The 15,847-nt window shown below is 35.2% G+C and overlaps 1 protein-coding gene across 1 annotated transcript in view; it reads left to right on the top strand.

The window, feature by feature from the left end:
• CNTN1 (contactin 1) overlaps window positions 1-15,847 on the top strand; it is a 375,068-nt gene that overhangs the window by 274,316 nt on the left and 84,905 nt on the right. Inside the window, 1 exon segment of the mRNA XM_030322283.1 lies at window positions 10,809-10,967. Coding sequence (XP_030178143.1) covers window positions 10,809-10,967 — 159 coding nt within the window.

The raw sequence follows: 15,847 nt of genomic DNA on the forward strand, positions 1-15,847 counted from the left end.
TTTTTTTCCCTAAAAAGTAAAACACTATTTTAATTTCTAATTGTCCAATATTAGCCATCAGTAATGGTCACTCTATGGACATGAGAGGAGGTGAGGAAGCTGGCTGTGTTTCTGTGAATTTCCCAGGGCAGCGAGAATGCCAACTCCTTTGAAAGTGTGTCGGGATGATGCAAGTAAGCTAAGAGTTAGCATGTTGCAGGGACAACCTTGAATCCACTTCATTTTAGAAAAGAAATAATGCACAAACATGTGAGTAGCAAGTAACTCGTGACATGCCAAGATGTAGTGATCCCTTGTATGAGTGTCCCTGAATAGTCGAGGCTCTGTCACACTGAAGAATATAACTCTAAACTTCAGCTCCTTCCCGTCTTACTGGCTGTCAACACCAGAGCTTGAGCAACTCCACGTGTTCCTGAGAATCTCTCCAGGAGCAATGGACCGTTACTGACAGTAATATGTCAAATCTGTCTGATGTCACCATCTGATATGTTCTTGTGTAAGCTGGTAGCTAAGGTGCCTAAATCAAGGAAATGGAATTCTATTGTAGGGCAGTTTAGGGAGACTTGCTGTGTGACTGTGCAGAATCCCCTCTTACCAGACTTAAAACCTCAGGGTTCAGAGAAGCAAACTCTGCTAATATAGCAAAATCTACCAAAACTTTATTTAAAGGCCAGGGAGTGAGGGGAGTGGTGTTTGCACAGAATATATCCAAAATTAATACTTCCAGTTCTCATTGAAAAGATGTAGAAATCTCATGTGTTTAAAGTGACAAGTGAATTTGGTGCCCTTTGCTACCATTTATCATAAGGACAAAATTTGCAATAAGCAGTCAGCAAAAGCGAGTTTTCACATATTATTTCTCATAGTTAAATAGTCACCACCAGAGAGATAATAGTGTGGTAAAGTGGTCTAATTCTAATAATCAAATTATACTTAGTTATGGATAAGGGAAAGAGGTGGCTGGTCATCCTATAAATTACATGATTTTCTCTAATACTGTAGTTAATATATGCATACAATCATTAAAAGATCTACATGATGTGAGGCCTCTGGATGGCTCAGTCAGTTGAGCGCCCAACTCTTGGTTTCAGCTCAGGTAGTGATCTCATAGTTCGTGAATTTGAGCCCTGCATTGGGCTCTGCATTGGCAGTGCGGAGCCTGCTTGGGATTCTCTCCCCTCTCTCTCTGCCCCTACCCCGCTTGCACTCTCTCTCAGTCTCCCTCTCTCAAAATAAATAAATAAACTTTAAAAAATTAAAAGAAAAAGATCTATATGGTGCACTTTAAAAGGTATGACATTTGGCATGAAGCAAATGTACCTTAGAAAGCCACTCCCACTACTGATTCAGCTGTGGTCTTAGGCTAGTCAGTTAATCACTCTAAGTCTCAGATTCCATATTTATGAAAGAGAATAATAATAGTTACAGTTCACACAATGACCATGGTGATGTTTTATAAACATCTTCCTTTATTTCTTCCCTCTTTGCTATTAATGTATAATGTAGACATAAAAAATAAATACCATATACCTCAAGACACAAGTTCCCGTGACATCCAGTCCCAAACACCGATTAGCTTTTTAGAGTCATTGCTAAGTTCACCCTCAGTATTTTTTTCTTAGTTGTAAGCCTTCAAGCACATGTTTTAGTAAGTAGACTTGCACTTCTGGAATGAAATTACAAAGGTTCTAGGAGTTTTTGTTTGTTTGTTTGCTAACGTGGGGGAACGGATCCAGGTACAGCTCTTGTTCTCTAGAAAGTCAGTCACTATTACAGGGGGAGAGAGGTTTGATTGGGCCAAAGCTTGTCACTTTAGCCTTCTCTCTTGGACTCCCATCTCCAGTGTCTAGGAGAAGATGTTTTCCTTTGCTCATTAGTTCAACTTACCCATCAAGGACTCATGGCAAATACCCAAAGCACATGGCTTCCTGCCCCTAACCGGGCATCCACACTGTCCCTTCAGCCTTGATCTTTCCTCTTGCAGGTAAAAACAGAAAAGATGGAGAGAAAAACATGGTGGATCCTTTTCTCCCCGTCTGTGCCAGCCTGCCTCCAACCTGGTGATCGTTGACACTCACCATTTGTGTGAAAGCCTTTTTTTCTTTCTTTCTTTTTTTTTTAACATATTATTCTAGATTATACTAATTTACTCAATTTTGTAGCTTCTGCAGTTTTCCCTCCCATCTAGATCTTAGAGGATTTTTCCCCCTTTGAAACTTCTAAACATACTTTTGAGCAGGAAGATATTTAAAAATATAATTATAGCTTCACTAATATGAAAAATGGCTAGTGAACTAACCTAGTACGTCTTATAATGGCCAAGTGAAATTTTTGTGTTTTCATGTCCTGTTTTTCATTGAAATTACATATCTCAGAAATTAGCTCATTATCTGAAAAAAATTCTGAAGAACTGGTGAATTATAATACAGGAGTGTTGCCACTGAATGGACTGTTTGATTTAGCCAAGCAGGTAATGAACAGTGTTGTCAAATTCACGAAGGTGTCATATTAATTAGGATGCATTCTAAGGAGCATTACTCCATTGGTCTTTTGTATCCTGATGCCATATATATATTCTTTGGCAAGAATGGATGAAAAGCAGCAATAAACAACTCAAGACTGTCCATGGCTCTGTAGGGTTTTTGGAACAATTCCTGGGATTGGGAAGTGAAAATGGACAGCATGCAGAGAAAATTGTTGTCTCAGTAGCAAGGTTTATGTGAAGATACCAAGCCGTTAACAGCATGGATGTGTATTTAATTTTATTAACTCCTACCATCAACCTTCTTGGATCTTTAATTTGGGCAGGAAATTTGAGACTGTGACTGGAAGGACTTGAGCAGAAGTGAAAGATTAAAATGAAGTATATATAATTCTTTCTGGAACTGCTTAAATTTCATTGTTTCAAAATACTTTAATTTTTCCCCTTTGGTCAAAAAGACATGCTTAAAATTCTTGTCTCTTTACCAGAAATAATTTTGCTCTTAAACAGGTTTATATTTAGGTATAAGGTATTATATAAACTTCTCGTTTAGTAGCTCAAGCAACCCCATCTGTTGTTGGAAGAAGTCTCAGGAAAGTTTTGAGGGATATGGATATGACTCTTAAATATATATGTAGTGTTCTTTTTTAAATAACTCATTAGTCATCATAAAGGAATAAAAATCTCTGGCTCAAGATGTTGTTAATTTCCATCTTTTTATTTTTTTTTTAAATTTCCAGTCTCAATTATTGTCACAGATGGAACTATCTTAGAATTTAGAATAGAGATCCAGATCAATTGCCATTTTAATAAGATATTTAGAATTTTTCTGAAACTCTCATGTACCTGTAAATATCGTCATGGAGATATGTGCATGAATCATCATTGTGGGCATCTTCTTTCATAGACCGTAATTGAAAGTATACCACCAAGACCAGATGGGGATATAGTTGTTGGTTTTTAAAAAAAAAATTTAATGTTTATTTATTTTTGAGAGAGAGACAGAGTGTGAGCAGGGGAGGGGTAGAGAGAGAGGGAGACACAGAATCTGAGCTGTCAGCATAGAACCTGATGCGGGGCTCAAACTCACGGGCCATGAGATCATGACCTGAGTTAAAGTCAGACACTTAACCGACTGAGCCACCCAGATGCCCCTAGATGGGGATATAGCTTTAAAAAAGAAAGAATAAAAATTTGAAAGAAAATCACATGACAACAAATGTGCTTTTCCTGTTTCTGGGAAAGGGAGAATATTCTTGTTTAAATAAACTGCATTGATAATAAGTAGAGGTTATAAAGATTCATTGCTCTCCTGTTAGATTTATTCTCATTACGAATGGATCTAAGTTCACTTCTCTCAGTGTTAGAGGTTAAAAAACTACCATGCTCCTATTAAATGGTAGGGATGTTTAATATTCACCTTCACCTTAGTAGAGCTTTAAACATTGACAAGACCCCATGACATTGAACTGTGTTTCAGAACATTATGTAGAACCATTGTCTTAACTAATTTTGAGAACAGAAATAGGCCTACAATAATAAAAGGACTTTAGCTGACACATACTGGTAAAAAAAAAGAGGTCGTCCCTCCTAATATAACTGGTGTCCTTTGAGTAATGTGATTTTTTTCAAGATTATTTTATTTTAAAAGGGAAGATAATTTGTTCTGAGAAGTTTTTGTTTCCTTAACATTCAAACTTTTCATTAAAAATTGCTATTTTAGTAAAAAATAAACAAAGAATCACAGAGTTTTGCATGTGGTGTTTGCTTTAATTACTTAATGGGAATTACAGGTAGAGAGTAATGCTAGATGTGTTTCATGCTTGCAGCAGCTCTGGAACGTGAAGGTTTATATTAAATGTGTGTGCCATGTGGAAGGGAGTCCCAAAAGGACCAAAAGTTTACGGTCCGGTTGTTTAGAAAGTCAGTGTTTAAGAAGAAGAAAGTCCATTAGTAATCAGTACTGCCTAAGTGTCAGCACAAACTCAAGCAATGCACGGGGTGGAGTCATGGCTGCTGTGCACCCTGTTTAATTCTGGAGGGTCCCAATTTCAAATCTTCTATCCCATTTGACTCATCCGAAAATGTGTCTCAATTATTGATGGAGACATTTTAAAATATTTTTTTCCTGGCCGTTTATTCTCAAGGGTCTAAACTCCTTTTCATAGAATGTTACTACTTTCCCAAAGAAGAAATGGCCAAATTGATAAATAGTTGTGTTCTTGCTCAGTTTTTCCTCTGATTACCTATGGCCAAGAATTGAGTGGAAATCACATCTATATTTCTCTCATACATAGGTATTTTTACCTAAAGACACTGGCAAAATTAAGGAAAGATTAACAGATGGCTTTATGTGATCAAGAAAAACTGGGGATATATTGAGTATGAATTTATAGACAGCTGATGTGTTTATCTTCATTTATCTGAGTTAACAGATCAAGCAAAGATTTAAAAAGTTACGGTCATTGTATAACAGTTTTGGTCATTTTTTCTAAAATATACACTTGTGCCCAAGATATTCATATTGTCCCCAACAAGAGAGGTCTCCAAAGAAAGCTCAATGCCATTTTTTGAATTTGATTCTGATAATGCAATAATTTAAATCATCATGCTATAGTTATTGGAAAGTTGGTTTCATGGCAAATTGGCTGTGTTTACATCCTAGCTTTGTCATTTGCTAGCTGTATGACTGTGATCGTTTAATCTATCCATGTCTCTGTTTCCTCATCTGTAAAGTAGCAAAAATGATAGCACCTACATCATTGATGATGAGATTTAGCAGTGACTTCAATATAATAAGGGCCCAGTAAAATATATTATTTTTATTAAAATAAAAAATATAAAATTTTTATTCACTAACATTTTATGTCATATAAATTTTATGTTGTTATGAGTTCATACTTGTTAAAAAATACATTATATTATTTAAAAAAAACACAGAGAAATCCAAGAAAACAACAGGGTAAACCTGTCAGTATTCAGGTAGCTTTTTGGAGGGCTTTTGCAGATAGGCACCTTTGGGCTGCAGCATCTAAATTTCAAATGGGCCTTTTCTCATTTTGTGTGCGTTATTCCAGGACACCCAGTCTCTTGTCCCAGTCTGTACTCTGTTACAAACTATCTGGGTGACTCTGGCAATAACCTTTCTAGACTTCTGGATCCTTTGGTAAATATACAGATATTCACTTACATGCACTCTAAAATGTATGTGATCCATATTACATACTGAAATGTTTTTGTTATTTGCCTGCAGTCAATGATTTCCTTTAACTCAATGAGTTAAAACATTGAGAACCTGGAGAGATTTAGGGGTAGGGAGTATCAATGTGGCAAATGAGACTGCATTGAACCACAGATGATACAGGACCATTCTGGATATTTCCCACAGTCCTTCTTCACTGGTTGAAAAAAAAAAAAAAAAACAAACTTCAGTAATTGTAGATTCCTTTTGCCTGATTTTGAAGAACCCACAATGTTGAAACATAGCACTAGCAAGGACTTTGACAGACCACTAATTATCCCCTATAGGTGAGATTTTTATGGAGCGTTCTCAGGCAGCAATCTCTGCGAGGGATATTTAAAGGCAGAGGAAAAGAATATGAGTGAAAAACCAGGATAGTAAGACAGAGGGTAGTGCAAATAGAGAAGGAATTACATAGTGGCAGCCTCTACCTGAAGAAGTACAGAAAGGTAGGTCCAAGAAAAATAGTGATAGAGCACCATGATTTTGAATAGGAGATAGAGAGTATTGACACTGAAGTTTGCACTGGAAATTTTATCCTAGGAGAATTTGGTCAGACTGTCTTCATAAAAACTAAAAACAAAAAGCGTCCTTTAAAAAGCTTTTTAGGGGCGCCTAGGTGGCGCAGTCGGTTAAGCGTCCGACTTCAGCCAGGTCATGATCTCGCGGTCCCTGGGTTCGAGCCCCGCGTCCGGCTCTGGGCTGATGGCTCAGAGCCTGGAGCCTGTTTCCGCTTCTGTGTCTCCCTCTCTCTCTGCCCCTCCCCCGTTCATGCTCTGTCTCTCTCTGTCTCAAAAATAAATTAAAAAACGTTGGAAAAAAAATAAAATAAAAATAAAAAGCTTTTTATCTCCTCCCCCAATCTTTTTTTATTTTTCTCCTTACTCCTCTCTTTCCAGATTCCTAAGTATTTAATGGTAGTGAGAAGAATCAAAAGAAAGTTTTGCCAGGGCTAGTCAGGGAAATATCCCAGTTCCTCCACACACACTTCCCCCTCCTCCTGCCATCCTGATCTGTAATGATTAAAAACAAAAGAATGGGGGTGCTTGGATGGCTCAGTTGGTTAAGCATCCAACTCTTGATGTAGGGTTAGGTCATTGGGATCCTCTGTCCCTCTCTCTCTGACCCCTCTCCCACTCAAAGTAAATGAACAAACATCTAAAAATTTAAAAAAATTTAAAAAAGAAAGAAAATGGAAGACTAAAATAATTTCTCATTGAATGTATATAAGCATTTAAAATGCATGTCAAATTCCAAAGTTCCTTTCTATCTGACCAATGTCTCTGTGTCATTATAATTTCAATTTAATTTCATTTTAATTTATATATATATATATATATATATATATATATATATATATACACACACACACACATAATTCATTATAAATAACATTCTTAGGAACAATTAGCTATCTGCCTGAGGGCCACTTAAGAAATTGGAAAGATATATTAGTAGGGTAATAATGAAATAAGCTGCATGTAACAGTCCATTTGCTTACATTTTTCCCTGACTTTAATTCATTGCTTGTATATTTCTTGAGAGTGTTTGTAAAACAGTAGGAGCTTAAAGAGAGGGAGAGGGAAAAGGAGAGGGAGAGGGAGAGAAGGCAGAGAAAAAGAGAAAGAGAGAGAGAGGAGGTGAAGGTAGAGAAGAGACAGAGAAAGAGAGAGAGAGAAAGGGAGGGAGGGAGGAAGAGAAACTCTTAGAATCATGTATCGCTTTTTCTCCTCGTTGATGGAAGAATAACAAGGGTGGCCAGTTCCGAATGCCTTCTTGTGTGTGTGCTGAGGAACTGGTAGCTGCATTTTATTTTCTACCATAAAACTTTTTTCTCCATTATGAACAGGAAAAAAATGAACAAGTAATATCAGCTACACTGCTTTGAAAATCTTCCTCTGGGGGATAATACAATACTGGCCCTGAGCTGACCTCCTGGGCTGTGCAAGTTTCTCTTGATAGCACCACTCCTCCGTTTTTGCTACATCGTGATTTCTTAGTACAAACTAAGGGACTTCACACTGCCAACCTTTCCTCACCTCCAACAAATTTATCAGAAAACACTTTATTTTTAAGTGAAAACAAGTTGTAAATGAGCAAGCTGAGAAACAGATCACTCCCAATTCAATAATTACTGCTGCTTAGTAGCTCAGATGCCCAGGAAGCTCTTACAGGAATAATAGCAATAATACTTTTGATACTTAAAGTTTACTGAGGACTTTCTATGGATCAAGTCTACCACTATATTCTTTAAAGATATTGTTTCAATCCTAAAAAAAACTATTCTATATTATGATCAATTTTTATTACTCCTAGTTTACAGATGAGGAAATGGAAACAATAATTTTAAAAACTTGCCCATGGTAAATCAGGGCATAGAATTGATTATATATATATATAATATTTGTATATATTTATATTATATATATTCATAAATATAAATATATATAATATATAATACACACACACATATTTTAGAGTGTGTGGAGAGTTTGTGTGAGCATGGAAGAGCGACAAAGGGACAGGGAGAGAGAGAATCTTAAGAAGGCTCCACTCTCCTGACACTGAGTCACCAGGCAAAGAGCACAGAATTTAAAGTCAAGCCTCTTTTAAACTCCACAATCCCTGCCTTTAATTGTACTTTTCTCTCAGGTATTTTCCAGGAGATATTCGTAGTCACTTACTAGATGGAAAAATGTACTTTGCATTACTAAGTAACATTGCCACACCAGGGTTTTGAGGATCTCAACTGACACCTTTCCATTTGTTCTCTCAATTTTACCTCCTTAGGATGATAGTCAAGGCAAATGGAAAAGTAGAGCTTGTATTGTGGATGACTGTTATGTTTACAGAACTGAGAGAAGTTCAAATGTGATATATGCATTTATGTAGACACCAAAAATATTTGTTAAGAACCCATTAGCAGCCAAGCATATATCAGAGGAAACAAAATGCACAAATTTAATTACAATGTCTTGCTTAACAGTGTTACTCTTCAATGAATGGATGACTGAGTGAAATTATTTGGCATGTAAGATTCCAACAAATATGTTCCTAATATGCAACTCTAATCTGAACTTTTAAAATATTACTCATTTGTCACTCCAAGAACTTCAGAGAATAACAGCAGGGCAATAATTTATACTTTAATGGTTAAAGGCTAACCTATGGCAATTATGTCTTAAATCCCCCTTAACATTTTATTGATGCCATACCTTTGTGCTCAGAAAAAGTATCCAATCAATATGGTTTTTACACATGAAAAATGCAGTTTTTTTCTTTCAGAATATCGCACGTGTTCTATATTACTTATGTGTCTATTTTCATTTATTCTGGATGATGTATATATGTTGCTTTTAATTAACATCGAGAAGTATAAGTACACTATTAGAGATGATCCATTTATAAAAGTTTATTTATATGTTATATAAACCTCCAAATAATAAAATTTACTACCATCAATAGGATGTGTCTTGTGTTATTTTAGTATTAGCAGTAATGTATTTGTATGGATCTATCTATACCTTTCCCCCCTTGGGATCAGCTACAAGGAAATCATCTATGCCTTAGCAAAAACCAAAACCTATTTGCAAAAACCAAAATGATGCAGACTAAGCATCTGATTTGATAAATAACGAGTAAAGTATTTATATTTAGCTACACATGTCTTTAGTACTACATTCACAATGAAAAGCCAAAGGTATCATTTTACCAAAGTTGTTATTATATTTAATATGCCTAATTTAGTTGGGGATCAACTCCTTTCTTGTGTAAAGAAAACAAGTGAGAGTATTTTCTGAGATGTCTATACAAGGATGTCTCCATTCCCTGAGAACCTTCTGTGGCATTGTAAACAATGGATGCCTCTGTACCACTTAAAGGATGTTTTTCTCATTTTTAAAAACAAGAAATTGTGATGTAAAGTATAAATCCCTTGTATGCCATTATCGTGGCATTTACAATTATAGTTTTTTTTTTTAGTGTTTATTTATTTTCGAGAGAGAGACAGAGCATGAGCAAGGGAGGGGCAGAGAGAGAGGGAGACACAGAATCTGAAGCAGGCTCCACGCTTTGAGCTGTCAGCACAGAGCCCGACGTGGGGCTCGAACCCACAAGCCGTGAGATCATGACCTGAGCTGAAGTCGGATGTGTAACCCACTGAGCCACCCAGGCACCCCGACAATTATAGTTATTTATTTGCTGATCCATTTCACTCTTTTCAAGAACCTGAAAAGCTCCTCCGTACCCAAAAGTTATGCATCATGTGTTTTTCTACTACCTGGCATAGTGTTCTCAATGAGTAATATTGGTGCTGACCTATGAAGCATCTATGAAAACTATTTTTAACATTGTTTTACGTTCTGCATTAATAATCTTTCTGTCCTAAGACTCTTCAGTATATTATTTTGTGTTTCAGAGCATTTCTGGTGTATCTCTGAGTTGATGATTGTTTTTTTGCATTTTATGGAAATAGAGATATTTCTTTTCATATTATTTACTCCCATTACTGTAACTAATATGAATGTGTTATCCAAAATGATACAATAATTCCCAGAATTTTCTACTCCAAGTAAAATAAACTACCTAGACCATTTAGGGTTATAAAAAAGAATTTGTTCCATCTGGGGGAAGCACAATGAAACCTTTAACTGACTATTCTCATATCTGGACTTATTTGTGCTACCATATCTGATTTATGCATTCAGCAAACATTTATTAACTTGCTATACTCTGTTAGGTCCTATAATGCCAATTGTATTTTATAAGTCAAAGATTGTCATGTGTATGCATTTTATGAACCCAAGATTGTCATATTTATCTTGAATAATGCCATTTCTAAATGATAGCATTTATCTCCTTTTTCAAAGAGACACCATGAATTCATTTAGCAAAGGCCATATTATTATCATTATTATTATTATTATTATTGCCTATTATAGTTTATATATTCCAAAAGAAATATGGCAACACCAATTATATCATACAAATGTTCTTTAATTTCATAGAAGATGTTTTTTGTATTCTAATGTGCACTTAATTCGCTAGCTGGGATTCATTGATTCATTACCCAAATTTTCATTCCAGGCCCTCCAGGCCCTCCAGGTGGTCTGCGAATAGAAGACATTAGAGCCACTTCTGTGGCACTTACTTGGAGCCGTGGTTCAGACAATCATAGTCCTATATCTAAATACACTATTCAGACCAAGACTATTCTTTCAGATGACTGGAAAGATGCAAAGACAGGTAAGTTTCATTTGTCTGATTAATCTGTGCATATTTTTAAATGAATTCTTTTCACAAAAATGAATATCTGGACTTTTTAAGGATTTCATCATCTACCTTGAAATGCTTTTCTATTTTTAATTTTTTTTCAAGTATCCCTGTGGAATGGTAGTGAAGAAAACCACAAGGAACTTAGACATTTTAAAGCTGCAGGGGAAGCAGCATTTCTGAATCTATAATGGGAAAGCAAAGAGAGGCCTCCTAGTTTTCTAGTTTGCTGTGTGTAATTCTAAGGTTTATTAGGAAAAAAACTTCAGGAAATCTTTTTTTTTGGCAAATGATATCTATAGCTTATTATTTATGACCCATTTTTTTGCAATTACATAGGTACTATTATTCTGCATTTTTAGAAAAGCCACTTTGATTGTAAATATTAATTTAAGCACCCAGTTTCTCACTACTATAGCCTTTGTTTTTCAAAGATGATCATACCTGCTTTGAATTTCCTCAGAACATATTTTCAATTAAGTTTTGGATCTCCATTTTTTGTTTTCTTATACTAAGGTATTCTAAAAGTTGATCAGGAAAAATAAATGAGTAAGTGGGTTCCCTCCTTTATAGCTATTCCCATGCCATTTGTCATGACTAGACTATAACATCACACATCAGTTTATCTGTTGTAATGTCAAAGAAAATGAAGGATCCTTTCAATGAAATAACCTGTTTCTGTTTGTCATTTTGACATTATTTTTAAACAAACTTGTAATTGCTAGAGTTTCTTTTAGATATAATGAAGAGACGTAGAAATGTGTGCTCAGTTGTCACAAGGGGAGAAAAAAACAAAATGAATAAAATGTTTGTCTTTTTAAAAATTGGAAAAGAAGTAATCCCAGAATATCCCAAACCTGCTCTTATTTTTGCTTTAACTAACATAATGGGATTTAATTGTACTGATCATTGAGAAGTTTCAGTTTAGATTTAATTTTCTTTGATAATTTATTCCTATTATGTGAAATGAACTAAATATAAACCTGAAGGCTGTTATGAGGGTTTAGATATATTTTAGTATTGAGGTATTCTCCATATATTATATAAAGAACACAAGTTAGAAACAGGTGAAATATTTCTGCTACATTATGCTTGCGAATGTAAGTTATCTAGCAATAAACTTGGCAAAATCAGACCATTTGCAAAATAATGTAAAAACAATTTAGATGTTTGATAAACCTAAAGTATGGATATTTTCTATTTCTCTGAAGAGAATTAAAATGGATGATAATGATAATATTAGATATCTAGCCTAATTGACACTGATTATAGATACTAGAGAACAGAATGTAATGAACACATTTAAATTTGGTTTGCTTTGAAAAAGGAGTAATAATTGTAATCATTTTCATTAAATATATGTTCTTACTAGGTAGCTGAATAAAAATATACTTATCATTAAAATATCTATATCTATTCCACTAGAAAGTAAGTTCCATGAGGATGAAGATTTTTATTCACTGCCCTACTCTAACTCCTAGATCAGGGCCCATAATGCTCATTTATTAAACACATGCTGATGGGGCCTCCATTGTATGCAAGAATCTGTCCTAGATTCTGGATATACACCTGGCCATCCATGAACAAAACAGAGAGAAGAAACACACACACACACACACACACACACACACACACACACACCATACCCTCAAAAGAGTTTACATTCTAGTAGGAAAGATGGCAATGAACAAATAATTACAGTAAATGTACAGTAAAATGTACAGTAAGTCCTATGGTGATTAGTGCTAAAGAGAAACAATCGTGAAGAGGGATCAGGATACAGGAGTTGCATTTGAAAGAAAGGGTGCTTCTGATATTAATCTAGTCACCCCAACTTTTGCATGGTTCTTGTTTACATGTTGTGTCTTTCACAACTGTCAGCCTATTTCAATCTTTGAATCTATAGTATGTTTTCTGTTGAAACATATAGCTGCATCTTATTTTTTATCCTGACACCCACTGCCTTTTGATTGGATTCTTTAATCAATTAATATTTCATGTTACTATTTATATAGCTGGGTTTATATATGCCATTGTATTTTATTCTGTTTATTTTTTTTAAGTTTTCATTTAAATTCCAGTTTGTCAACACACAATATAATATTGGTTTCAGGTGTACAATTTAGTGATTCAACACTTCCATATAATACCTGGTGCTCATCACAAGTGCATTCCTTCATCCCCATCACCTATTTCACCCATTCCCTGCCCACCTCCCCTGTGGTAACTATCCATTGTATTTTTGCTTACTAAATGTTTTACTTGTTTTTGTTCCTTTATTCCTTCTTTACTGCTTGAGTGAATATTTTCTAGTATAACATTTTAACTACTTTAATGAATATCTATATTTATGTAGTTAATGGTTACTCTATATATACTATATATACATTACTGAATATAAATAAATGAATTTTAAATATAAATATAAATATACATATTATTACTCTAGGGCTCACCAGCTACTTCTGAACTTGTTAGAATACTTCATATGTTTACTAACTTAATTTCAGCGAGATATGGAAATGTTACTCCTGGATAACTCTATTGCATCTTACCCATTTTTTGGTGCTATGTGTTATTTTTATACCTCTCTATATATTACAACCTGTTATTCTTCTGTTACTGTCTTCTAAAGAAGCTATAAGAAGAAAGGAAAGCAAGTACATATTTATAGAGTTTGTTATATTAACTTTTTTATTTTCCATTTTTAGTCCTCATTTGTTCGTGTGGATTTGAGTTACCATCCTTACTTTGATAGAACTTCGCATCCACCTGCCCTTAAGATATTATCAAATATATTACACTTCTGTATGTCTTAGGCCCAACAAAAATTTTTATTTTATAATATAAAATATATACAATAAATATTTTTAAATGTTTATTTTTGTGTGTGAGAGAGAGACAAAACATGATAGGGGGAGGTGCAGAGAGAGAGGGAGAAAGAGGATCCTAAGTGGGCTCCACACTAACAGCAGAGAGCTCGATGCTGAACTCAAACTCATGAACCGTGAGATCATGACCTGAGCCGAAGTCGGATGCTTAACCGACTGAGCCAACCAGGTGCCCCTATAATAAAAAATTTATATATATGAAACTCATGAGACAGAGTAAAATGATAGTTGATGTCAGCCACTAAATTTGGAGGTAGTTTATAATGCAAATAGCAATAGTGGATGACAAGATATGCAGGGGCTTATAGATCCTACAAGGAATTTTTAAACGAAGGAGAAATAATGGTGTATGGAGAAGGGATTTCTGGAGGGCCAAAACTAGAAACATGGAGAATAGCTAGGAGGATATTGAAGGTGAGGGATGTCCAGGTCGGAGATGTCAGTGTCTAGGACAATGGGATAGCAATGCGCATGGAGAGCAGTGCATGGGTTTGAGATATATTTTTGAAGGCAAAACAGAGCTTTCTAACAAATTGAGTATGGATATTGAGAGAAAGATCAGAATTGAGGATGGGAAATGAGATTTTGGCTCTAGCATCTGCACAGAATGTGGAAACATTCACTAAGAGAAGAGAGATTAAGTGCAGGTGAGGACTTAGTTCCATTTTGGAAAGTGTTCTCCATTTATTTATGTAGAACTGAATTTCCATCTAGTATAATTTTCCTAAGTGAAGAACTTTTTTAATATTTCTGATTGTGCAGGTTGCTGAAGTCAATGACCTTTAGCCTTTGGAAATTTCTTTCATATCATATTTGTGATATTTTTTTGAATATAAATTCTAAGTTGTTTGAGCATTTTATTTTTTATTTATTTTTTTAATGTTTATTTATTTTGGAAAAACAGAGAGACAGCGTGAATAGGGGAGGGATAAGAGAGAGAGGGAGACACAGAATCTGAAGCAGGCTTCAGGCTCTGAGCTGTCACCACAGAGCCCGACGCAGGGCACGAACTCACAAACTGTAGTGATGACCTGAGCCGAAGTTGGATGCTTAACCAAATGAGCCACCCAGGCACCCCTTTATTTGTTATTTCTTTTATTTTTTAGTTTATTTATTTTGAAAGAGAGAGAGAGAGAGAGAGCAAGCAGGGGAGGGGCAGAGAGAGAGGGAGAGAGAGAATCCCAAGCAGGCTCTGAGCTGTCAGCATGGAGCCTAATGCTGGGCTCAATCTCGTGAACTGAACCATGAGATCATGACCTGAGCCAAAATCCAGAGTTAGAGGCTTAACTGACAGAGCTACCCAGGCATCCCTTGAACATTTTGAAAATATTATTTCTTTATCTTTTTGCTTTTGTTGTTTCTGATAAGAAGTGAACTATTTATTGTTTTTACCTTATATTCCTATATTTAATGTGTCCGTCATGTCTAGCTGCTTTCAAGATTTTTTTCCTTTTTGCTTTTCAGCTTGATGAAAATATATTTATCCTGGTGGGGGTTTACTGGCAAGCTTGATCTTTGAGTTGATATCTTCCTTCAACTTAGAAAATTCTCAGCCATTATCTCTTCAGATATTTCTTCTGCGTCATGCTCTCTTTCTCTTCTTGGTCTGTGTTGCCATGTATGTTAGGTTGTTTGATGTGTTCCATAGATCATGGATGTGTGTGTTTGCTTCTGATTGGATAGTGTTTAATGAATTGTCTTCACCCTCATAGATTCTTTTCTATGCTACATTCAGTTTGCTGAAGATCCTATAAAAATTATTTTGATTTTTTATTTCTATTTATCTCCAGGATTTTTTGTTTCCAGGATTTGGTTCCTTTTCATATTGTTTACGCAGTATTCCATAGAAATTTCCTTTTTGTTTTGCAAGTGGTGCACCACTTTTTTTGCACTTTTGTTTTTGCAAGTGGTGTAATTTTTCTATAGTCCTTGTCTGATCATTTAACATCTGGCCATCTTTAA

Source organism: Lynx canadensis, chromosome B4, assembly GCF_007474595.2.
Source record: "Lynx canadensis isolate LIC74 chromosome B4, mLynCan4.pri.v2, whole genome shotgun sequence".
Classification (NCBI taxonomy): Eukaryota; Metazoa; Chordata; class Mammalia; order Carnivora; family Felidae; genus Lynx; species Lynx canadensis.